Source organism: Drosophila navojoa, chromosome 5 (assembly GCF_054131105.1).
Source record: "Drosophila navojoa isolate 15081-1374.11 chromosome 5, UAZ_NAV_1.0, whole genome shotgun sequence".
In the NCBI taxonomy this organism is placed as follows: domain Eukaryota; kingdom Metazoa; phylum Arthropoda; class Insecta; order Diptera; family Drosophilidae; genus Drosophila; species Drosophila navojoa.
In genome coordinates this window covers 1,936,640-1,962,894 of record NC_142893.1, presented here as the reverse complement: position 1 = coordinate 1,962,894, position 26,255 = coordinate 1,936,640, and the positions used below count along the sequence as shown (strand labels likewise).

General features: G+C 36.6%; 1 protein-coding gene across 37 annotated transcripts in view; it reads right to left on the bottom strand.

The window, feature by feature from the left end:
• Nucleotides 1–1,360: 1,360 nt before the first annotated feature.
• brp (ELKS/RAB6-interacting/CAST family member bruchpilot) overlaps nucleotides 1,361–26,255 on the bottom strand; it is a 45,718-nt gene continuing 20,823 nt past the window's right edge. For 7 of the 37 annotated variants that reach the window (XM_089262222.1, XM_089262208.1, XM_089262215.1 and 4 more), the window contains 17 exons: nucleotides 18,168–19,670; nucleotides 14,063–14,152; nucleotides 13,753–13,998; nucleotides 13,203–13,691; nucleotides 12,747–12,779; nucleotides 11,542–11,580; nucleotides 10,539–10,655; nucleotides 9,605–9,625; nucleotides 7,342–7,524; nucleotides 6,906–7,226; nucleotides 5,887–6,075; nucleotides 3,830–5,572; nucleotides 3,419–3,667; nucleotides 2,896–3,338; nucleotides 2,292–2,426; nucleotides 2,160–2,223; nucleotides 1,361–2,079 (listed from right to left, as the gene is read on the bottom strand). In XM_089262222.1, the coding sequence (XP_089118348.1) occupies nucleotides 2,044–2,079; nucleotides 2,160–2,223; nucleotides 2,292–2,426; nucleotides 2,896–3,338; nucleotides 3,419–3,667; nucleotides 3,830–5,572; nucleotides 5,887–6,075; nucleotides 6,906–7,226; nucleotides 7,342–7,524; nucleotides 9,605–9,625; nucleotides 10,539–10,655; nucleotides 11,542–11,580; nucleotides 12,747–12,779; nucleotides 13,203–13,691; nucleotides 13,753–13,998; nucleotides 14,063–14,152; nucleotides 18,168–19,670 (5,901 nt within the window). In that variant the 3' untranslated portion in view covers nucleotides 1,361–2,043. Of the gene's footprint in view, nucleotides 2,080–2,159; nucleotides 2,224–2,291; nucleotides 2,427–2,895; nucleotides 3,339–3,418; nucleotides 3,668–3,829; nucleotides 5,573–5,886; nucleotides 6,076–6,905; nucleotides 7,227–7,341; nucleotides 7,525–9,604; nucleotides 9,626–10,538; nucleotides 10,656–11,541; nucleotides 11,581–12,746; nucleotides 12,780–13,196; nucleotides 13,692–13,752; nucleotides 13,999–14,062; nucleotides 14,153–18,167; nucleotides 19,671–26,255 lie in introns of all 37 variants that reach the window. The other 30 variants (XM_089262212.1, XM_018104629.3, XM_089262213.1 and 27 more) reach the window with 26 other exon arrangements.

Genomic DNA, 26,255 nt, shown 5'->3' with positions numbered 1-26,255 from the left:
TGAGCTGCGATCACTGCGGAAACCAAAGTTTTAGCCTAATAAATGGGCTAGCACAGAGTCCCGACCTCAATCCTATTGAAAATCTGTGGTCAATAGTGAAAAGATGGCTAGGGCAGTGTGATGCAGCCCCAACGAGCATAGACAACTTATGGGAGCGCGTAGAGGCGGAGTGGAGGCGAATTCCAAGCGAAATGATTCACAGTTTGGTTGAGAGCATGCCGAACAGAATCAACAAAGTTATTGCTAATAAGGATTTTTGGACAAAATATTAAAATTTGTTAGTTAATTAATTTTTTTTTAAACGTGCAAAATTGAGTTTATGTGGTTTTTTTTGGTTTTTGATTTCTAACTCTTTGAATTTGGCATATTATGCCTTGCAGTTTTTGTTATGTGTTAAGAACAAACTAATAAACAACCAAAAAAAAAAAAATCTTGATTTGCTTGTATGGTTTAATTTTTATGCGTGATGAAAGTCAAAGTTGTGAAACATTCACTCATTTTTGCTCGGTACTGTATACTGAATGTCATGGGCACTGTTGTATGGACAACAAGGATATTCCCGCCTATCGATAAACAGCAAATAATTTAATGTTTTTGTGTAGCAATAAAAACTCAGATTACAAAAATACTGCTAATATGGGGTTTCTTTGATGTTTTTCATTTAAAATTTATAAGGAATTTTTTGATCGATTTTTCGCACATTTAAATTAAGATTAATCGAAAAATTGGCAGTGTTAAAAATTCTTAATCTTGGCTTTAAATAAACTTTAGTAGAAACAAAGCAAATTATTGTATATTTATTAACGATATATTTTATATATATGCATATATCTATATATAAATACCGATAACAATAACAGCATTTTGCATTTATCTAATGTCTTCTTAAATCAAAAGTAAACATTAGGGCTACTCCGCTGAAAATTGAACTAGCTGCTGGTTTTGCATTCGGGATATTCTTGTATGAGTTAGATGCCATAGATGTATATTTGAACTAATTTAAAATATATATAGAGCTCCGATTTATCGAAATTTTTGTTGTATTAATTTTTCGTATGTTTTATTGAGTTTGAATTTGTTTTTTTTCTAGGCATATATGTTTCTTTTGGTATATTTCTTTGGTACACGGCTAAAGGCTACGCATATATACGATATTCGATATATATAATATATATATATATATATAGGGATTATATAAATTTATTGCTCTACTCTTTAGTTTTGTATGCTTTGTCATATCGATAGATGCTGTATATACAGTGTCTGATATATATGTATATTTATATATATCTAAATATTTTTATATATTTTATTCCGATACGTCGCCTAACAATTTATACGTAGTATATATATATGTATATTAATTTGTATATTTAATAATTATTATTTGTTAATTTGTTTTGCTTTTAGTATTTTTTCTCATATTTTTGTTGTGAATCACATTCGCGCCGTATGCAATAGAAAAATAACGAATAGTGCGTAGTTAAAGGGGAAGAGATAAATGAACTCAATTTTGAGTTGACGCAGAAATCTAATAAAAACATTTTCTTCCATTTACAGGGTATCTCAGGCGTCGTGTAAGCTCAGTTCGAGTACAATTTCGGGTAAGTATTGCCTACTTTACAGCGTATAAGACGAAAGATTCAAACTTCAACAGTTAACTAGGTAGCGAGAGAACGTGTGTGTGTGTGAGAGAGAGAGAGAGAGGGAGAGGGCGAAGTGAAGTGAGTTTTAAGTTTAAGTTGAAAGTTTTGAGTTCAAGTTTCAAGATAGATACAGAGAGAGAGATAGAGAGAGAGACATTTACATAAATGCATTCATAATTTGAGTATAGCGGCAACCTAATTACAATATAATAAAATATCAAATAATTTTCTTGCATTTACATATGTCATTTACAAATGTGTGTGTGTGTGTGTATTAGTAGAAGAAATACTGCATAGTCGGTAACGGTAATCGGTAGTATACAAAATAGTAGACAGTGCTGTTATTTGTTATGTTAGGCTTGTACTTATACAAGTACTTATACGCATATACTGTGGCTTAGAAAAAGCTCTTCAAAAAGCCAGCGGGCCCAGCCTGCAAGACAGAGAGCGAGAGAGGGGGGAGAAGTAAATGTTAATAGTGTTGGGCGATGTTTGTTAACATGTTTTACTTACATCCTGCTGCTGCTGTTGTTGTGTTTGTGCTTGTTTGACTTTGGCTTGAGCGATCTTTAAGGCTCTACGTATGTAAAAAAGTGTGATTAGACGAGTTTTTCTTTTATTATGCTCTTTTCAATTTATACTTACTGTTGCAAATCCATAATTGTCTTCTCTTTGGCGTTTTGCTCCTCCTGTGACATTTGTACCAATTGCAGCAGTCGCTCCGTTTCGGTTGCCGCCTTCTTGTGCTCCTCTTTTGTGTTTTGCAGTTCCTTGACGCAGCTGTAATGAGAAATATAGGATGATTATGACAAGAATTGTAGTATATTGATAATACATTAAGACATTAATAACAATATGAAGTATACGACTGGAGAGTAAATTAAATGCTAAACTAATTTTGTTATGTTAAGCAAATGAAACGTATTCAGTGCTGTTAAGTCTAGACAAGGAATGCTGAAGCAATGGACATGAATAAGCTGCTGTTATGGTCAGCTCATTGTGAGCTGTTAATCCTGGCTTAGCAATGTTAAGCCTCTAGCTGCTGTTATGTTAAGCTCATTGTATGCTGTTAGGCTTAGCGAGTCACTGCTGTTTTTTAACACTAGTATAACTTGGTCACACTGTCAAAAAGATGGCGCCGTATGCGCCATATTTGTGAAAAAGTTGAAAATGAATTGCTTGTACTCGTTTTTGTGTCGAAATAAACTGTAAACCATTCAAGGTAAGTCCTAAGAATACTTTTACTTACGCTTCGAGCTGTCGCTGCGTATCCATAAGCTTTTTGTTGAGCTCGCCGGCTGCTGCGGCGCCGCCGCCTTGCGTTTGCAGTGATTTTTCCAGCTGATCCATTTGCTCCTTGCGCTTGCGTAGCTGCACATCGAATTCGGCCATTTTCTTCTCCTTCTCCTCGATATCCTTGCGCTTCGCATCGATCTGTTTGCGCTGCTCGTCGATGATTTTTCGCTCGCTTTCGGTCGCCTTGGCTTGGTTGTCGATCTGCTTGCGCACCTCCTCCAGCTGCAATCGCTGCTGCTCTAGCTGCTGGCGCTGCACATCGGTGGCAGCGGCGCCGGCAGTGCCCGCTTGTTGCAGCTGTTGCATTTGTTGTTGCAGCGTTTGTATTTGCTGTTGCAGTTGTTGCACTTGCTGCTGCGCCGCTTGCAGCTGCTTTGCCTGTTCCTGATTGGACATCTGTGTGGCAGAGAGAATGAGAGAGATAGAGGGCGGGCAAGTTAATACATATAAAGACAGATTTATAGATCTTTACTCACTTGACTCTTCTCCAGCTCTTGCACCAGCAGCTCCAGCTGTTGCTGGAATCGATCTCGTTCTGTGCAGGCCGCCTGCAGCTCGCTCTTGACCTTTTCCAGCTCCTTCGCATCGACGCCGCCGCCCGCAGCTGCAGCTGTTTGCTGCGCTGCCGCTTGCGCCGCCGCCGCCGCTTGCTGCTGCTGCTGCGCCATCTGCTGCTGCATCTTTTGCATCTGTGCATGCTGATCTTTGATGTGTTGGTCCATTAACTGAGCGTAAGGCGAGAGACAGAAAGAGAGAGACATAGAGGAATATGATTAGCTAGCTGTGTTAGATGATTCGATTACAATAGCATCAATTCGATTAGATAGACTAATTGGGGGAAAGAGAGGGATTCGAATTGGAGTTTCATTGCTCTCCGCTCCACTCACCTGTATGCGCTTGTGCATCTCCTGGGCAGCCTTGTCAGCCATGTCGGCGCGATTCTTCTCCTGCTCGATAACCTTGCGCCATTGCTCGATCTCTTCGCGACTCGCACCGCCAGCCGCCGCCGCTGCCTGCTGTTGTGGTCCTGCAGCGGCCAGCGCTCGTTCCGACTCTTGGAGCTTCTGTTGCAGCGTTTGGATCTCCTTCTGCATGGCCTGGATTTCGGCGGGTGCGGCCGGAGCCACGGGATGGCCGTTGCGCAGCTTGCGATTCTCTTCGCGTGTCTTTTGCAATTCCTGTTCGGCGTTCTGCAGCTCCTTCTGGAAGTTCATCAAAATCTCCTGACTCTTCTCCAGCTGCAGCACCAGTTGCTCTCGCTCCATGGCCAGCTGCTTGACATCGCTCTCCAGCTTCTGCACATGCTTCTCGAGCTGCGGATTGGCGGCTGCCCCAGCCTGGGCGCCTCGACTGCTCTGCCTTAAGGCTTCCTTTTCGGCCTCCGCTTTCTCGAGACGGTCGTGCAGGCGAGCCAGCTCAGCGCCCATGCGTTCGAATTCGATGCGCGTCGATTCGGTGTTCTCCTGCTGTTTGGCCAAATGCATTTGTGCCTTCTCCAGTTCCTTGGCCAAGCGACCGGCCTCCAGTTCAGTGGCATCACGCGACTGCAGCGCCTTTTCGAGGCGATCACGCAGCCGATCGATCTCCTGTCGCTCGCCCGCCGTCATGGACAGCGACGAGGCGGATGCACGAACCGGGTCGCCGGGGCTCACCGAGGACTGTTGCAGGCGCAAACGATCGACCTCCTTCAGCAGTTTCTCGTGCTTATCGCGCGCCTTCTCACGCTCAATGTGCGCACGCTCTAGTTCGCTGCGCTGTTTCTCCTGATTGGCCAACAGTTTGGCCACCTCTCCCTTCGATAGCTCCAGTTGCAGACTCGTCTCGTGCAGCTTCGACTCCATGTTCTGTATCTCGTTCTCGATCTTTTCGTATTTGTCCTTGTACTTTTCAAAGGACTCGGATTCGTACTGCGACTTGCCGCGTATCGTCTCCAATTCCATCAGCGTCTTGTCCAACTTCTCGCGCAGCCGCTCGTTCTCCTCCTTCAAGCGACGCGTCTCCCGGCCAAAGGTGTCCGTATCCTGCAGTTTCCTGAGCTCCACTTGATTCTTCTCGTAGCGTTCACGCAGCTTCTCCAGCTCGACGGCATAGTGGGCGGCCTCCTCCTTGGCCGCCTCCACGCTGGCGGCCGCCTTGGTCTGTGCCGCGTGGGCGCGCTCCAGCTCGTAGGTGACGCGCTCCAGCTCTGACTGGAGGTGCTCCTTCTCGCCCTGAGCTCGTCGGATGTCCGTTTGCATCTTGTCGAAGCGATCTCGATGGTGCTCCAGTTCGCTGCGTGCATTATCCTCGCTCTCCTTGGCGCGGCTGAGCTGCAGGGCGGCGCGATCGCATGCCTCCTGCAGGCGTGTGCTCTCGTCCTGTAGCTTACGCAGATCCTCGCGTGCTTTCGAAGCGGCCAGACCCGAGCGTTCCGCCTCCACTTCGAGCCTAGCGCGATCCGCCTCAGCCGTGTCGCATCGCGATTGCAATCGATAAATTTCATTTTGAGCTCGATCATATTTCTCCAACATCTTCTCGAACTCCTTGTTCGACGTGTCCTTCTCATCGATGAGCTTCTGACTGGCGTAGAGGGCCTTGTCCAGCTTCTCCTTAAGTATTTCCACCTCAGTGACGGCATCATCGCGCTCCATCTGCAAGAGGAGAGGTATTTATGTTAGGCATTATTATTCAGATTGCATTAAAGGATCTCGTTTGGTTTGGTTTGATTTTTTAGTTTTTTTTTTCAGCTGGGCCAAGCAGTGTTTTTAGGAAGCTACAAATTTACAAACAGCCAATTCACTCGTACTTCTCAGTTCTCATGCGTTTTTGGATTAGTTACGATTAGTGTATGTATATCTATATATATATATATATGGTAGTATATATATTTTTATAGAGCCAATTTGTCTGAATTTTTGATACTTCTCTGTCATTCTCACAGTTTTCTTTTTGTGTGAAAAATTACCTGCAATTTCTGTTGTATAGCATGCGATTTCTCATAGCGTTCTTTAAGCACTTCAAGATCTGTTTGCATCGCCTCACGATCCCTGGCGGCCTTCATCAGCAGCGTCTGTGAGGACTCCGAGCGCTCCTTGAGCGTTTCCAGTTCATCCGAGAACTGATCCCTCTCCTTTTGTATGCGCGCTAGTTGTTGCTGTTGTTTGTTTGTTTTTTTTTCAGTGTATTTAAGGTGTTTGTGTGTTTGTTACATACACATAGCATATAGATAGTTGAAAGATAGATATATACGTATATATGCGTAGGCAGTACATATAGGGATATTTATATATATTTATTTTTATGATACAGGACATGAAAGATGGCTGATGAGATGTCTTTGATGGTATGTGTATATGGGCATTAGCAGGCAGGAAAAACAAACATTTGGCAAGAGCTCTAATCTTTTCTTTGTAAAAGAAGCTTGCTTATTATTGAAAAAAAAAGTTAAAATGAGGAACATGTTTCAAAATATCAAATATTGTATATTGAATTTCATTTAATAATTTTAAAGTTTCTACGGATCTTCTTCAGTTCAGTTCATTAAAATGTAATAATAGACCTATTCTGTATTTATTTATTAATCAACGATCGATCACGTTTGGTTAGAAGTTCCAACATTTGGTTTCAGAAGGACATTCTATACATTTCTCAACTCTAAGTCAAATATGTCTTAAAGATATTTTGAAAGTTCCAATGCCCATATAACTTACATATTTAGGGATATCAAGTGTTAATTATGTACAATTAGTTGATGAGGAAGGGGGGTAAGGGATTATGTTTAGTATGTTAAGAGATTCGATTTCGAGTTTCAAGTATCTCACACAACACATTTACAGTTACAACGTTTAGGCACAGCTTAAACAATTTCTACGTTTCTTGCATGACTTTTGGCTGTCGTATGTGTGTTCTGTCTGTGTGTGTGAGTGCGTGTGTGTGTGTGTTTGCGTATGTATGGTGGCACCCTTGATAGTGTCGATCGCATACCTGCGTCTTCTCCAACTTTTCGCGTATGCGATCCGTATCCAGCGTTAGAGTCTCTCGCTCCTTTTGCATGCGCGCCGCCTGTCCGAGCGCCTTGTCCAGCTGGGATTGGAGATTATCATAGTCGTAGGTCAGCTTCTCCTTCTCGAGGACCAAACGACGGTTCTCGGCGCCAGCCTTGTCCAGTTTATCCTGCAGGTGATCGACCTCATTCTGTGCCTTGTCCAGCGCATTTTGCAGCTTCTCGTGCTGCAGCTGCGCCTTGCCTAACGTTGCCTGAGTGCGTTCCATTTCCTCCTTGATCTTCTCCACCTCAGCGAATGCCTAAGGAGGAGGGGGGGAGGAGCGTTTCATGTGTGTGGGTGTGAGTGTGTGATTGTTGTACAGGGTATTTAGCTAGCTAAAACTTTGGTATTGGTTTTGTTTTTCTTTTGCCTACCCTATCGCGATCTGCGTGTATGCGGGAGACACCGCTCTGCGCCTTCTCCAGTTCCTGGCGCAGACTTTCCTGTTCGCCCTGGGCGTTCTCCAGCTTCGCTTTCAGTCGATAAACTTCACCTTGGCTCTTTTCCAGTTTCTCTTGCAGGGCGGCGGCTTCTTCGCGTGCACGTTCCGCATCCGACTGCACGTTGTCGTTGGCATTGTTGTTATCGGTTATCGGTGGTTAATTGTAAACGGTGGGCAAAGGCGGGGGGGTAAATTGGATGTGGATACGGATATTATTTACAGGCACCATGTGAAAGGATGGTTCTTAAATGAATGACTGTCTGACTGACTGACTGTCTGACTGACTGACTGACTGATTGACTGTCTGACTGTATTGATTGACTGGTTGATTGATTGGTTGTCTGGTTTTGTCAGACACGAAACATAGGTTAAACAACAAGTAGTACTTAACATTACGATAACGAATACGAATACGATTACGAATACGATTACGAATACGATTACGAATACGATAACAAAGTCTAGAGCGAGCGATTTTGATGCTGCGAGGCTGAGCACACAAGCGAATTTCGACAACAGTGAATGACAAATGGCAAAGAGAGAGAGAAAGAGAGCGAAGGAGAGATAGAGCAGGCAATGAGGCTGCAAAGGAACAGCAATAGATGGCGCTCGAGTGCAAAACAGATGTGAGAACGTGTGTGCTTGAAGAGTTTAAAGCTATGAGCATTAAGGCAAAAGTAAGTTTAAGACTTTTAAGTGTACAGCCAAGTGTGTGCGAGTGTGTGCGCGAGTGTGTGTGTGTGTCTGTGTGAGTGAATGTGTGTGCGTAATTAACAGCTTAGCTAAATCAAGCGCAACTTTTTACAACTTTCCCAGCAGCTCTTCACTTCAGAAAACAACTGCCAAAGTCACGTTGCAAAATGTCTTCACTCACATCTTGCTTGAGCTTTTGTTAACGTGGGCGAGTGAGTGAGTGTGTGTGTTTTTATTGTGTATGTGGCTTTGTTTATGTAATAGCTACCTAGCTTAATACTCTTGGGTTATGCGTGATGTACTTGCTGCTACTTTTGTACTTGAGATTGTCTTTTGTGCACGAGAGATTTGAGTGAAAAGTGCTAGGAAAAAGGTCTGCCACTGCAGCTAAATCCTTTTAATGTTACATATGTGTATGGGGTGCAATTATATTAGTTGAATTAACTAATGGCTAGGCTGTAAAAGGGTAGCTTACAAACACTTTAATCTGCTTTAAACTTGTGGTCGAGAATGTCTAAAAATTTTACGATATTCAGCAATGATATAGTATATATATATATATACGATAGGCTTTTCTCAAAAATATGCTAGGCTTTTATATAAAATATGTGTTTGTAGATGTGTAAGCTAGTTTAAGACGAGGGGAAACTTCGTTTACGATATTCAGTTCCCTAACTAGAAACAAGTTTCTTAATGTTTCTTATATAAATAATATATTCGATGTAGGCTTTTTCATATAAATCTTGAACGATGCCAGCTTCTTTAGAAAGAAGTCTCCTTAACGATTTTCGGTTGTCCAATAAGAAGAGAGTATAAACTATATTTACAACTTGCTTACGATATACACTTATATACTAATCAAAAATGGGCTGTCAGCGTATATATTGCTTCTTTTCCACTAAGAATTAATCTGTTCTCGTTACGTCAATATGCAAAGTCTTCAATCAATATGCATTTATATATACCATAACCTAGATCTATTTAGCCTCTGCTCTACTAGGCTGATGCTCACTATAAATTGATTGGGTTATGCATGGTAGACGAATGATCACATATGATGTTCAGTTGGAGTCTAGACAACAATTATGCACAACTCATGCAGGAGACGCACTCAAGGCACACAAAAATCCAATTGATGAGAGATGGATTGATCAAGGCGAATATACATGGGTCGAAGTTTGAACGAATGTCTTTCATATAGTATATATATGTACATAGATAAATGTGTTAAGCATGTAGTATTTAATAGTATGTAGGCTGGTTAGTTAGTTAGTATGTGAGGCAATGCAAGTTATGTTTAGTATTTGTTTAGTATTTTTTAAAGTAGTAATACTAAGTAAAACATTTGATATACATATGCAATGTTGTTGGACTACTTTGTTTTCATATTTTTCACATATTTCTTGCACATCAAATGCTTTAGTTACTATTACTACATAAAACTTGTACGACTATCTTTTGGTGGTATTTTTTGTTTGTTGGTTTATAAGCATTTTACTCACAAAACGTTTTTCAGTTTCGCCCTATATAGAAAATGAATGTAAGCACAACGGTTTAGATAGAGTTTGGGTTTTAGTATTACATTAAACAATAGCATTTAGATTAACTCAAAAAACAAATATTTATAGATATTATGCTAAATTCATCTATTATTGGTTTTCGTTACTTTTACGTTAAAGCTAGGTTTTTTTTGGGGATTTGTTAAGACTTTTAAGCAATATTCAACAGTTCAAAAATGTAGCAAACTTTTTTATGAATTTTCGTATATACAGAACTGGAAACAAATCTTTTTATTAATTTTTATATTTAGATTTTCAATATATTTATGAGTTTTAAATATTATTCAATTCAAAAATTTGTTATATTAATTTTCAATATTTTTTGATTCAAGAAAATGAAATTTCTGTCCTGTCAAGATTTTTTAAAAAATATATCCGCTGAATTTTGTAGACACACGATCCAATCTTTCTTGACTTTTAGGTGCAAAGTTTATGTTCGTCTGTGTTTATATATGTGTGTGGTTGTGCGTGTGTGTACATATGTATGTGTGTGTGTGTATTTATATAGTATAATTGTTGCTCTTGCAGTTGAATGACAGCTGAATGTGTGAATAGTTCAGCATGTGTTGGAAGTATATAGAGAGTGTGTACGATAATATAGCAGAAAGTATTCATTCATGAATCATAGAGTTAACACGAATTGTAATTGTTGTTGTTGTTGTTGTAGCACACGCACACATAGACATGAAATATAGTATTTTAGCTTAGAGTTTTGTTGCGAGAAAATTCATGACGCACAGACAACTAGCTAACAGAGCTCGTATGCATAGTTATAGATACGAATATGTTTATACATACATATATAGTAGTATATAGTAGTAGTAGTAGTAGTAGTATGTATGCAGCGCTTGTGAATTATATGAACATTGAACTTTACCTGTGTCACACGCAGCTCCGCCTGCGTGCGTCGCAGTTCGGCGGCTGCTTTGTCAGCACGCTCCTGCGCCCGGTCCAGCTCCTGAGATGTGGTCATTGTGGTGCGGCCAAATGTGGTCTTCAGTGGCGAGAAGCGAAACAAGATAATTAGTATATAGTTATGAGAGAGCTATCTATATATGTGTTAATACATGAATACATTTACTGAGAACAAAAAATAAAAAACGGTGCAACCAACTACAGTAAAAGTTAGCATAAACAAAAAACTTAAGGCATTCGCAAAACATTGTCCAGCAGCAAAGCAATTTATAAGGCATACGATGCGTATACTTAATGTGTGTAAAGTTAGTTTATATTGAAGTTGTACGGGTATATCATAGATAATAGATAATAATATATACAATATATAAATTATTGTATATAATATATACATCAATACATCCCAACAACTTCAATATAAGTGTGCTGAAATGAGCATGAGTTTTGATTTTGGGGATTTTGCATCAAGCTTGGTTGGGTAATATTTTGTATGGGTGCATTTAACGCTTTCAACACTTGTTTTTTGTGAACACCAGAGTATTTGCTTTATAATTCATATATATACATAACGTGTGTATAGATCAGGGCTGCAAGCTCCTAAAGTCTCCGAATACTAATCCACTCTATAAGAAAGTATGTATATTGAAATTTTGATAAAAAATTCCGTTTTGCAGCCTTGCTCTAAGCTCCCACAAATTGAGTTCTTATAATTCAAGGACTTGGCTACATTTTCTAATTACTAAAATCTATGTTTATAATTACATTTCACTACGCAACACTGCACTTCAAAGTTGTGCATATTTCAGTGTTGGAAAGTAACATAAATGAGCCTGCATTGTCTTGCCTAACGAAGCGCTTTAAGAGGTTAAGACGTGACTACGTTGCGTATAATTCATATCGAGCAATTAGCTTTGATAACACCGTGAGCTATCTCTATTTAGTGGCTGGCTCTGTTGCCAACTTACCGATATTTTGCCCGATTCGAACATTAACTTTTGTACATTCTGTAAAGTACAATATACGATATATATATATATATATATATGCATGTTCAGCGACAATTATTAGACATTGCATGAGGCATACTTAATTGAAAGGCGATGATAATTGTAATTGTAGCCGCTTGAATTATGTACATACAATTTGTAATCCTTGTAACTAACTAAGGCGTGTGTGTGTGTGAGAAGTTATTTGTGCTTCGTGCTATGACCAGACTAAAGAGAGGTGCGGCTTTCTAGCTGTGAGTGCGCGTGCTTTGAATAGTAACGTGGCAGCTCGACTCATTTCATATGCAAATAGGCATCGCTTGAATAAGTTTTCAGTTAGCCAAAGTTAACGTAAACAATAAACAAACTATTATTAAATTTTCAATATTAATGAATGGCTCGACAATTTCGCAGCTGCGTAGCTCAATGAGCTGCATACATATTTTAATGGCTAATGAGCCTAATGAGTTGAATAGAAACTTGAAGTTGTATTTTAGATTGCTATTATAATATTAACATGAAATATTTTGAGGACGACTATGAAGGTTGACTAGCTGAACATATACATATATAGTTCACATGAATCTAAGATATTTCTAGAGCAAAAGTATGTTTCATAGAAGTAATTTCTCAGCTCTTCAGTTTTATAAATAGAGATATTTTTCCGCTTCCAGCTCAAGAAAAGTTGTGTCCTAATGATATTATTTCTTAAAACTCTTCTCTATAAAGTATATTTTCTATATGCTATATTGGCTTACTATATCAGATGTACGGATGTATTAATGGCTCATCAGTTGGTAATGATCTTATAAACTCAACATATGTGGCTATAAATAATACTATATCCATATAACTCTACTGGAACAATAGCTAGTGGCTCCAAATATAACTTTTGATATAAATTTCATAATATAAAATATATATTTCATATATTGACTTTCTGTGGGTATTACGATTTGATTGTCTTTAATCTTAAAGCTAAGATTTTAGGTAAAAAACGAAAATCACAAACTGCTGGATCTAGATGCAAAATAAAAATACCGCGCATACAGGGTGTACAGGTGTTTACTACAGGGCATTTATGCTTAGTAACATGTGAGGGCACTACGAAACTTAAAATATAACTAGTAGAACTACATAGTTTTCGATGGGTTGGTATAGGTAGGTTTTAGCATTGGGCTTACTTTGTGTAGTGTGGTCTGTTCTTCTAGCTGCAGCTATTTGTTGGTTAATGTATTATCGATTAACGATTTATAGATATATATATTATAAGTTGTTGTTGTAGGGATGCGAGATGTTGTTGTTGTTGTAGTACATAGTTGTTGTTGTTGTTGTTAAGTGTACATGTAAATATATAGGCACACATAGAGGCATATTTTTATAGTAATATGTAATAATATTAAGAATATTGAGTAAGTTATCGTTATTGTAATCGATAGTTAAATATTTGAATAACGGTTAACGGTTGTCTCTTTTGGTTTTTTTCAAATTATATATGTACACTGCACACAGAGGAACATAATGGGCACATAGGTATATGATATATATGTATCTCTATTTTTATGTATATATATTTTGTGATAAATGATAGAATGCAAGTTCGATAACTTTCCGATAAACTGGTGATAATGCACGAGTACCTGCGAACGTTCCAGATCGTGTTTGAGTCGCTCATTCTCCAGCTCGAGGCGGGCTATGCGCTGCTTCGTCGACTCCCAATCGGCACTGCTGCGACCCATCTCACACGTGGCCTTCTCCAGCTCCGCTTTCGATTTGCCCAGCTCACTCTGTGACGCTTCCAGCTTGATCTCCAGACGCTCTCGCTCATTGACGGCCCGTTCGAGCCGTGTCTGCAACTTCTCCAGATCGCTTTCGGCCGCGCGCAGCTTCATTTTGTATTCGGCGACTTCGCGTTCGTGCAGATCTCGTTCCTCTTGCTTTTCGTGCTCGGCCCGATCGCGTTGCTCGCGCAGCTGCGCCATTTGCTTCTCCTTGTCGCCGATGGCCTCCTCCAGGCTGGTCAAGGCGCCCTCCGAGCTGCTGTGGTGCGCTTGCATGGCCGAGAGACGTGCTCGCGCCATATCCACCTGGTTGTCCTTCTCCTTCAGCAGGTCCTCCAGGTTCTCGATCTGTGTGGAAGTGTTTGTGTTAGCTAATGTTATTGATTGCTGCTGCTCTATCTTCTCTGACCTTGCGCTGCAGCACACTGATCTTGCGATCCTTGATGTCCATGTGATCCTTGAGCTCGGTGAGTTCGCTGGTTAGACGATTTCGCTCCTGAACCGTTTGCAATGTACCCTGGGTCTTCTTCTCGATCAAACGATTCTTCTCCTCCAGTCGGGCCCGCAACTCCTCCACGTCCGTCTGCAGCATGTTGTAGTGCTCCTCTTTGGCACATAGCGATTCCTTAAGTACCGCTATGTGCCGCTGATAGTCCTAATTTCAGGTTTGTTCATTGTGAATTTAGATATTGCGTAAAGTTGTGATCTAATCAAATTACCTGATGCTGCTCCTCGAGCGTTTTCATTTTGGCCGCCATCGCCAGTATCTCTTGATCCCTTCTTTGTATTTCAAGACGGAATTCGTCCAACTGTTAGTCGGTGTGGATTCGTGAATGGAATATGGGTGGAAGGAGGATAAGATACAAGACATAGCAGATTTTTAAAAAACAAATGCATTAAACACAACTGCAAAGCAAATGCAGCTGCCTTGACTACAAATTGGAGGGATTTTTTCTGTGTTTTTACTTTATTTTTATTTTTTTTTTAAGTATTTTAGAGTATTTTCTTTTTAGTATTACTTTTTTGTGTCAAAATGTTTACGTTGAGTGCAAATTGCGGCGCAATGTGTGAATTGTAGTTTATATATAGAGAGATATGAGCGATAGAGGTGGACGGATTGTAGGTGTAGAGGAGGGCGTGGTACAAATGTGAGAGGATGAATAGAATGATGAAGGCTGCAAAAGTCGTTGACCCACTGTAAAGCTGAGGGTCAAAACTGTGTAAGAGTGTTTCAGTGTGTGTGTGTGTGTAGCTTGTTATAAAAGTGGGTAGAGAGAGAGAGAGACGGATTGGGGGCGTGGCTTGTTGGGTGTTGGATTTGAATACTGTTAACCTGTGCTATAGCTATAGACGATAGGCATAGCTTATCCATTTTGGTTTTTGTCGCATGTTAAATTTTTATTGTTTGCTTTCGAAAATGTTTCATTTATAATGCTTAAGAGTTAGTTTTATTTTGGTTTTGTTTTTGTTTTCTTGTTTTTTAAGTTTAACATAAATCGAGTTTCAGAGTTCGGGCTCAAGAATTAGTTTTTCATCTGAAGTAATCTTAATTAAGTTACAAATCAGTGTATAAATATATATATATATATGTATAATATATAGTATATCGGAGTAGTAATTTAATTAATAATAAGTATATTTCTTGTTGTTATTGTATATATATAAGTATAAATATTTCAAGAACTATGAATATAATATAATATAAGAATTATATTATAAGTAAATGCCTGCTTATTGATGTACTCACAAAAGAATCTGACCAAAAATCAAGGAGTATTCCAAAACGAATAAAGAGATAACAGAAAAATAGGAAAGACTATCTATTGTTAGTTATATAGTTTATTATCTGTAGCATAGTTAACTACGTATGTATATTAATGTTTGTCTTATGTTATTTATGTCCATTACATAGAGACAGCAACTGCTGTCATAAATGCTTTCAATTGGCTAGTGTTAAGCTTATTATACTTAATATATACTTATTATCGTTTCTTATATCTAGAGTTAGAGAGATTGAGAGAGATAGAGATAGCGCGATTACACACTTTTCGTAGGGCAAGGACTAAAGGTAAAAATCAAAGAATTTCAGAGTTTTATACGTTGTAAATGAAATTTAGTTTTCGATTTTGAATTTGATTAATTTTGAAAGTTTATCTACTGAACACAACGCAAGTTTTTATTGCTCATAACGTATTTCATACGCAAATACACATACACGCTCACCAATGAACTAGTTCCGATTTTGGGATGAGCGTGCACAACTACTAGATGTATATATATACCATATATAAGACAAAAATTAGAGTAACTCCAGTTAATTTTAGTTTTGATTAGACTACTATATAGGCTGTAACAAACATTTTGGGTTTTACTTTCTTTAAGAAAAAATTCTATTCGAAAAAAGTCGAAAAAGTTTCAATTTTGCAAGCCGAACCATTTTTTGGTATTTTTCCATTTTCCATTTTAGATTTTCCATATTTGTTTTTCGCGAACTACCATAATACGATTTTTGAAGACGAATCAATTTGTTTTTATATAATAAAAAAGCACCTAGATACATGTATATATATATAGTATATAGATGTATATAAGAAGGTTTTTAGTTCAAGTGTAGTTTATAGATGTATATAAGAATTTCTTTTGTTTTTTTGTTTTTCATTTTTTGTTTGTATATAATATTTGCATAGACACATTTTGAATGCTTCTTCGTTTCGTTTCATTTCGATTCAAATCGTTTTTTGTTTTAAATTGCAACCAAATGCTGTGTTAAACACATTGCCAGATGTTAATAATATATACCCAGTTTACCAAGACATTTCCATTTGTTCTATATATATATATGCTATATACACATATATCATAATTCATTCAACATTCGATTCATGTACAATCCATTTCGCTTGGATTTGCATATAAATTTCATCTTTACATATAATTGACCTTCATTTCTAATCACACACGCTAGTACCTTAATGGGTAATACGAGTACTGGTATATATATTGGAGTATAGGTATATAGGTATATGTATATAGGTATATAGTTCATGAACTAAATCGTAACCAAAACAAGATTGGGCTTTTAAAGTAATTGAGAGACACAATCTATTATGCAAATCGGTTGATTTAGTTTAGGTAATTTGCTAGTTGTTAGGTAGTTAGTAGGTTGATTATAGAGGTCCTTGCATACAGGGCTTGCTTGGGTTGGCTAAAACTGGAAGGGGTCTGGGCTGGAAGAGAAGTTGCTCTTACTCTGTTTACTATGCAAAGTTCACTCATACATGTACACGTACAAACTTCAGTTATACATGTATTTAGGTAATTTTCTTTTTTATGCTATGCCCCAAAGAGCGAGAGCGTTTTTTTTTTCTAAGACTAGGTTTGAGTACTATATAGGTATTTTTCTTTCATTACTTTTCATGATTACTTTTTAAGCTTCATTATTTCTAGGCTTTATTTTTCTTATCAGGGAGTATACCAAATAAAGTAAAGTAAATCTTCTCTTTTAATATTCATTTATATCTATATATATTTTCTTTATATCTCATATATATATATTGTATAAATGGTTTTACAATTGTGTTTTTATCTGCTTTTTTTCATGAGTAAATATCATTAGTTTCACTTTCTTTTTGTTGTTCTTGTTTATTTACAGTCTTTTACTTTTGAGAGTCAAGAGCAAAGTGGTTCAAATTTCAAACAAATTGTTTTTTATTTATTTTTTATTTATAAATATAAACTTCGCTTGCTTTTTTTTTGTTTTCTTTAACAATTTTCTTTACTGAAAACTTGCCCTGAGTGCTCTATGCATAACTTAATAAAAGTCTAACTAAAATATATACCAAGAAGCTAAATTGAAAAGGGTTTACAGTTTTTACAATATAAACATTTATTTTTTTTTTTAATTACAAGTTTTTTATGTAAATAATAATAATGAAAGTTTATGGCTTCAAACATAATTGAAAATAAAATACTGATTAAGCTTCAAAAATATAAAAAATATAAATAATAAAAAATTATTTAAATTTTAATTTTATAGCTGTATAAATTTGCATGTAATTTTTTTTTTATTTAACGAAAATATAATTAAATAAATATATATATATTTTTGTAGCTTTTTCAACTTTAAGTTCATTTGCTAAAAAAAAAAAAAAATAATCGAATAGAGTTAAGCTAATTTCAAAAATGTTTAATTAAAAATTTTACAGCTCTTCATTTTTTGTTTAGGTATTTTTTTTTTTGTATTATTCTAAATCTTTTATTCGCTACTTTAAAATGGCACATGAAACAAAAGTTCTGCTGCTGTCGCTGCTTCTTCTTGCTCTGATGAACTTTTGTTTAGGCTATAACTAATACTTAGGTCATATATATATTTATATATATATCTATGTGGTATATATATTATATATATGTATATTGTATGTGTAATACTTGGTGTTTTTAATTTTTGGTATTTTTGGTTTTAGTTCTAAACGCTTCGAGAACCGTAGACTGCAAATGTCGGGGGCTTTTTTTTTGTTAATAGGGGGGAGCGTTGGGGGAAAAGCGTAAAATGCATCATTTAGTATATAAATTTGATTTGTATATATACACATGTATGTATATATATACATATACATGTATATGTATATAGAGTTCAGATCAATTTTTTCTTCAGATTACGTTTTTTCTTGAATTCATTTTTTGATGGGCATGTATACGATAGTTTTTTGAATGTGGCTGTTGTAACGAGTATTAACGAGTTGATAGTATCAATTAGTATCGATAGTTATCGTTAAGTATCTAGGAATCTAGGGATAGCGTGTCTACGTCAAATTTAAAACTTACTTGTCGCTTATGCTCTTGCGGCAGTTTCGGATAATCTAAGTCTAGTTTCGAGTATGGCAAATGATGTAGATGATGATGATGTTGTTGCTGTTGTTGCTGATGCAGCTGCTGTTGATGGCTTTGGTGGTGATGGTGGTTATGATGGTTGTGGTTGTGGTGGTGGTGCGTGTGCGGATATGACGATGCATGCAGTCCGATCGGTACATGATGCTGTTGTTGTTGTTGTTGTAGTGAATGTAGATGCGAATGCGAATGCGGATGCTGCAGCGTATCGTAGCCAGCGCCAAGGACATCTCGAGCACTGCTCGCTAGCGTACCGCCAAATGGGCCGCTCGTATTTGCCAACGCTGCCAGCGGATGGGTTTGCAGATGATTTTGGTGCGAATGCACATGATATTGATACTGCGGATTCATCTGCTGTTGCACCGAGGCCTGTATGTGTGATTGTGGTTGTTGCGATTGTTGTTGTGCTTGTTGTTGTTGCTGCGTGCCCGCGAATTGCTGTTGCAAATTGTAAGATAGCGACGAGCTGACCGGCGGTGGCATCGAATGCTGCTGTTGCTGATAATACTGCGATATGGCGGGATTTGAGGCATGCAGTGAGTGTGACATGAGACGCTGCTGCGCAAGTGCCGCCGACGATGACGACGATGGCTGCAGGCCCAGGCCCATGCCTAGGCCCAAATTGGAGCCCAGGCCCAGGCCCAAGCCCATGCCATAGCCGCCCAAATCACTCTGATAGGGATTCGCATAGCCTGTTGTGCCGTACTTGCAGCTGGCTGCTGTTGGGTAGCCAGCCATAAGATTCGATACGGAATAGGCCGGACGTAAGCGCGCAGCTGCCGCAGCGGCGCTTTGCGCTGCCGTCAGCTGCGTCGGCTGCGTTTGCGGCTGGAAGTACATGTTCGGTTGGGATGAGAAGCTCGTCGACATTTGCAGCAGGTTATCGTTTAAATATGATGTCGGCGACGTTGTGTCGCCCGGATGCAGCGTTGGATAGCTAGAGACCACACGACCGGACAGCGGTGTGGTCACCAACGTCAATTGGCCCAGCTGCCTGGCCTGATGGCTCAGATTTAAGATTTGTGATGAGCGCGATATCGATTTATGTGCCTCGTTCAGCAAATTGACAATGTTCGATGAGCTGGTCTGTTGCAACGGCGGCGCCGGATACCCGTAAATATCGTTATACATTGTCGCCGATGGCAGACCGGCAATGCTGTAGCGGCGTCGACGTATTGGCGACGTTTGTTGTCCATAGAACTGGGCTGCTGCGGCGGCAGCGGCTGCAGCGGCTGCTGCTCCAGCTGGATCATATAGGTAGCCGGTTGAGCTCGATGGACCATACAGATCATAGCCAGCATTGCTGTAGCCCAGGTGACCGTTCAATGTCGATGCTGTCGGTAAATAACCAGAGCCGGGACCTAAATTTCCGTAATATTGTCCAATGATATCTGGTAATGGGGGGCTGCTTCCGCTGATGCCCGAGTAGTTATTGTACATCTGAAATGGGCGATTGCGAGATTTTTTGTTGTTGTTGTTGATGTTTTTGGTTTGTTGTTTAGAGTTGTTGGTTATTTGTTTGTTTGTTGTTGTTTGTTGTGCTTGGTTTTATATTCTAACTGTAACTGTAACGTTTTGTGTTTGTTTTTGGTTGTTGATCGTTGTTTTATTTTAGTGTTAATAGTTTGGTATATTTTTATATTATTATTTTTTAATATTATGATTTTAATTTATTTGTTATTTGTTATTTATCTTAAAATATATTTGTTTTATATTATCATTATAATTTTATATTGTTTATAGTATAATTATTTTATAAAAATCTGTTTAGTATTTTTTATATTATTATGTATTAATTATTTAGTTAAATTTAGTTTTTTATTTATTTTAGTTAAATTTTTTTGGTATTTTATCAAAAGTATTTTTATTATTGTATGTATTACTTTATGTATTTTTTTTTTTTTTTTTTACTATTATTTAAATATGAGTATAGTATTTGTGATGTATTTCGCTGTAGGTATTTTTTATCAAATACTTCGCAGTAATATTTATAGTTAAGTTATAGTATTCGTGTAGTATATAAATGCTTGGTATTTTTGTTTTTTTTTGTATTTGTTTACTCGATTATTATATGTTATAGTTTTGAAAATTTGTTGGTATATTTATTATAGTTAAGGCGTGTTTTTCTCATAAGTTCTCTACAAATTAGGCACTTGTTTTATTCTGTTTATATAGTCATATATATCTAGAATAATATTTAAAATATGTATTATAAATAGATAGTAACAATTCATTTTGTACATTTTTGTTGTCAAACATCTTTGCAACCAAAGCGATTTTTGCCCGAACACTTACGGACTATTTTGGCCCCATGTATATATAGATATTGATACTCATATATGTATGTATATATATATTGAAAGTGATATATACATATATATATGTATAATTTGTATTTTGCTCTGAATTTTTGTTGTTTTTCTACAAGTTTACTTAATTCAACACTTTTTGCGCTTAATTTACAATAAGGTTTTGTAATAGCATTAATTTGGTTTCAGTATTTAAAAAAGTATATTTTCAGTATATTTTCTAAATGAACTCTCTTGAAGCTTAATTGAGCTTGACTTATGTTTTTAAAAGATTTCTGTTGGTATTTGCAAATAGTTAATTTTGGTATTTTTTTTTGGCGAACTGCACCTAAAAGTTCAACAAGGTTTTTTTTTTTGGTTGTATAAATAGAGTGTGTGTATGTGTATGTTTAAGGGGGGCGTATTGAAAGGGGGGCGTGGCGGGGCAATATGAAATGTGTGTCATATTTTGTGTGTGTGAGAGATGGAGAGAGAGAGAGAGAGAGCAGGGTATAGAAAGAGAGAGAGAGAGATAGAGAGCGAGACAGCCTGGCAGCTGGTATTGCTGTAGGTGTATGTGTGTGTATAGTATTTGTATGTGTGTGTCACACGCTTGCCACGTGCATTACGTCCCTTTTGGTGGGCGTGTGCGAGTGTCTCTGTGTGTGGCTGCTGTTGATTCAATTTGTTGTTGGGGTTTAGTTTTGTATGAATATTGCGTATACGACATGTTTGACGTGGCAGACAAATGCGCTTGGATTCTGATTTCGTTTTTCGTTTTTTTTTTTTTGGTATTCATTTTTATTTGTTGTTGTATATATATATACACAGATATTTATATATATATATATATATATATATATATATATATATATATATATATATATATATGCTTTTTTATGTTGGTTTATTCTTGTACGTAGGAAAGAAACATAAATTACTTATAACAATATATAGTTCAGATGCATTATAGAAATAACGTGCAAAAGTATATTGTAAACAATTGTTTCTGTATGTATGTAGTATATATATATTTAGATAAATATATATATGTATATGTATGTTTATATGTATATTGTTGTGTGAAGAAAACAAGATATATATGTATATTTATATAGATATATATATAGAGGTATATATATCGTATATATTTGAGTAAGTTGAGTTGTTTGTTTGACAGACAGAGTGAGTGTGACAAAGACAGAGAGAGAGAGAGAGAGAGAGAGAGAGAGACAGAGAAATATTTAGAGAGAGAGAGAGACAGAAAGAGTGTGAGAGAGTAAGAGAATTATTTGTTGTTTTAAGAGACTTTGCGACTGAGTTTCAAAATGAAATGCAGAAACTTCTGTAGCTTGTGTGAGTGTGCGAGAACCCAACGAGTGTGTGTAAGTGTTTCTCTGTGTGTGTGTGTTTTGTGGTCTGTTTAAAATAACAATTTGTTGTACAATTTGTATTGCATATTTACACAAAAATCAAAATAAAAACAAAATAGAATAAAATATATATTATTTCTTAGGGGTATTTTGAGGGGGGGTTAGAAGTGTTGTTTTGACAGCGGTTAGACGTCTTTGTTGTTCTTGTTGTTTGATAAGCAAAGTAACGCAATAAAAACAACAAACTTGAGTAAATGTTATATATAATTAATCATATATATTTATATATATATAACATATATATATAGAGAGAGAGCGAGACAAAGAGAGATAGAGAGATAGACAGAGAAAGTGTTTATATAATCATATATATATATATATGTATATATAAATATTTATATATATGTATATATATATAAAGATAAAGTTAGAATAGGTACCTATTTGGAGTATAGTATATATACACGTCATAATTGTTTTATCATTTTATCGTCAAAGAGATTTGTCAGTGAATATCTTGCCTACATAAATTGATATAATTCGTTTACTTCCTTTCGTCTAGCTTTTGACTTTTTTCTTACTTTTGTTTTTATTTTTTTTAGGTGCGAAAATTATTACAAAAGCATATTGTAAATAGTTGCATACGGTTTTGTTTTTTAATTAGTTTTCAAATTTTTGTTTCATTTTTTTTTTTGGTTTTTGCTTCGTTTTGTGTTTGCCTTTAGAACAACAACAAAATATGTGTGTTTTCTTTTTTTTCATTTTCGGTTTTTATAGTTGATATTTAAAATTGAAAATTTGTTCAATTCTGGAAACAAATGCGTTCAATAATTATTATTTTCTTGATTTTTTGTTCATTTCTTTGTTTTAGTATTTTTTTTTTGGTATATATAAAAAAGCCAATTATTGGAGCCATTACAATCGATAAGTTTCGTGGAAAAATCTGTATCTTTTGGCAATAAAATGACAAAAGAATTATACTTGTATGCTATATAAATAAAATACAGTTCACTAATTTGTTTCTTCTTTTGTTTTTCATTTAAATAATTTTAAAAAATTTTGATATTAATTTTTATATATATATATATTTTTTATATATTTTTTTGTTTGTAGGTTTGGTTTTGTTTGGTTTTTTGTTTGGTTATTGTTTAGATTGCTTTTTATGTGTATTTGTGTAAGTTAAGTTAAGATATATATATGTATATATATTATATATGATTTGTATATTAATATATATAAATATGTATATATATGTTACTTTTGGTTAAGGATTAAACAGCAAGAAAAGAAATTCAAAAAACGTTCCATAAAATGCTACTTACAAATTGAAAAAAGGTTGCAAACTGTATTGAAATTTGTTTTTATTTATAGCTCTACAATTAGTTAAAGAAACTGAAGAAAAGTTTGAAGTAAATAAAAAGAAAGCGTGATGCAATTAGGTGTTTTCCGAAAAGCATTTTTAAGGCAATAGACTTGTCAAATTGTATAACCAAATTTGTATGTGCAGATTTTTTTTAGTAATGTATTAAAATTACAGATTCGTTAATTTTAAAGTCCAGTCAACTCTGAATTTCTTTGCTCTGGTTTGTTTTCTTTTTACGTTAAAAGTGTTAGCACCTTTTCCCTAACTAGAGAGCTTCTTCATTGGATGGATAGAAAACTTAAATTGAAACTTTAGACAAATATAGTGTCTTCTTCTTCTAAGTATTCGAATAACATACTCTCATAATATATACACGATTTATGTGATATAAGAGTAAACCGCTAGAATATAGCTACAGTACGATATTATGATGTTTGACATTATATACTTTATCTCAATCATATGTAACTATATAAAAATACACTTTAATAGATAAAATGTTATATGAAATACTTGAAAGCAATTTCGTATTTACTCAGATCTAGTAATTCAATAAAAACTACACATAAAATTTGTATACAAATGGAAGAGTCTCACTTTAAACTGAACTTGAAATATGAAATTAAATGAATTTTGCATGGGAGATCATAAAACTTGTGAATTATCTTGTATATATGCAATATAAAATGAACGAATAACATATACATATACATAGGTATATATATATATGTATGTATATATATGTATAACATTTAATTTGAAACACACGACAATAAACACCAACACTTAGAAAATAATTTGTTGTAAGAATATATATATATAGTTGTGTGTAGGTGTCTGTGTGGGTATTTTAGGTATTACTAAAGGCACGTTTTGGAATTGCGAGTTTAAAGTATAAATTTAGAAATTATGCCAGCCCACACATACAGCATAAGTGGGAGAGAGATAGAGAGAGAGTGAGAGAGAGAGAGTGGTAGGCAGGTGGGCAGATAGAACAGGTGAGCAAGTAAAGTGACTTGCACACTTCAAATAATCCCAAGAACCCACACATATACACAGAGGAAAATAAAAAGCCGTCGCACACACACACACACACTTATACACATGCAGCCCGAAATAACAACATTTTTGGTTACAAGGTTATTATGTATACGTCATGTGTGTCGCTATGTGTGTATGTGTGCTTAACAGTAAGTGTTGTTTGTGGGCGTCTCTCTCGCTATGTGTGTGTGTGTATACAGAGAACACAATAACGAAGTCTCACTGTTAAGGCTCAAGGGGGATGTTGGCTAAAGCGCGAGAGGGACAAAGAGAGAGAGAGAGAGAGTGAGAGAGAGACTGAGAGAGAGAGAGAATTGGCATACCCTCTGCGGCCAGACAAGGGGGCGCAGCTTGAATACAAATGAAATGAAACACAAAGACAAAGCAGAAAAAAATGGCAAAGCAAATGAAAAAGAAGAAGAAAACAAAACGAAAATAAGCGAAGTAGCTAAAGGCAAGAAAGAGAGAAATGCCAAACAATAAGTGTGTTAAGTGCAAAAGTACACATGTAGTAGTGTATATATATGTGTGCGTTAGTGTTGGTGCTGGTGTGTGTGTGTGTGTCCCTCCGAGTTTTGCTATTTTCATTTGCTGCGTGTTTGGCTCAAATCATGAAAATTAAAAATAAACACATAAAATGAGATTGTAAAACATGGCTCAACCAGACGCTTTTTATGACTGCCGCCCTATTGGCCACGCCCATGTCATTTGGCAAGCACCAAATGTATATACTCGAGCTCCCTTTATTTTATTTTATTTTTTTTTGCAATTAACACAAAATAATCACGTTTCGAGCGCGTTGACAAGGCCAGACGAAATCTCATTTGAGCTTTGGTATCCCCACTCTCTACTTTTCACTCTCCACTCTCACTCTCTCTTGACAAATGCCATATACTGTATACCCTATACCCTAATGTCAGATTCTCTCAATTGTCGCATCTCACGCACGTGCGATTGCAGTTGGCTTTGTCTGTGTGTGTGTGTGTGTGAGTGTGAGTGTTCTGGCCCGACATGAAAGTATTTCAAGTGTTGTTTATGAAGTGCAGAGCACATTTGGTGTGCTGGCATGCAAAAGCCGCAGCACCTTGATGCTACTGCAAATATACCCTGTGAAAAATCAAGTTTGCTTCATCTTGTACAAAATTTCTTATTTGACTATTGTAAAATTTGAGATGACGAATTTCAAGAGTTGCTTTGTTCTATAGATCTTTAATCTGCTATTCAGCGAAGAACTACAAAATTGCTCAGATTAAGAATTGATTTAATCAGAAGAAGAAAGAAGTATATATCCTGTTGAGTGAATTTAAGTTTGAACTTAGATTTATCATTTTTAACCAGCCTCAGAAGTCTTCAAAATCAACTGTTCCTCTTTAGCTTATACAAACTATAAATTTGCATTGCCTACTTATTTGGGCTGCCGTTGAAAGCTGAGAGCTAAAGCTCAAGACTGAAGAGAGAGATAATCAGATTTAATAGATTTGGTAACCTTTTTTTTTTACCAGGAGGTAATTTTTAAATTTATGCAGAGATAATTAGGCTTGAAGGTTGGATTGGCTTGAGAAATTGATCTCTATTCATCAACTCAAAAGCTTATTTAACTAGAGATCTGCCTCTATCTCTGTCTTTCTTTCTCTCTCTCTTTCTTTCTATAGCCAGCTCAAGCTCCTCGTAAAAAAGCAAGTTTACTTTGATTTTAAACACTTTATCTCTGAATTGCAGTTAACTAGTTATACTGGGTATCAAGGTGTCATCTTGCACTGCAAGCTTATTTTCAGAAACACACCAAGGCATACACACACCCCTGCACACCCACACACCCCAACAGACACACACACATACTTTCATCCATTCAGTTGTGTCTGTCGCATTTAGAACAATTGAGGAGGGGTTTTGGCTTTTTGCTAATGAGCGGATGGTCGTACGTCACGGACGACTTGCATTGTGCTGAGCGTTGTGCATG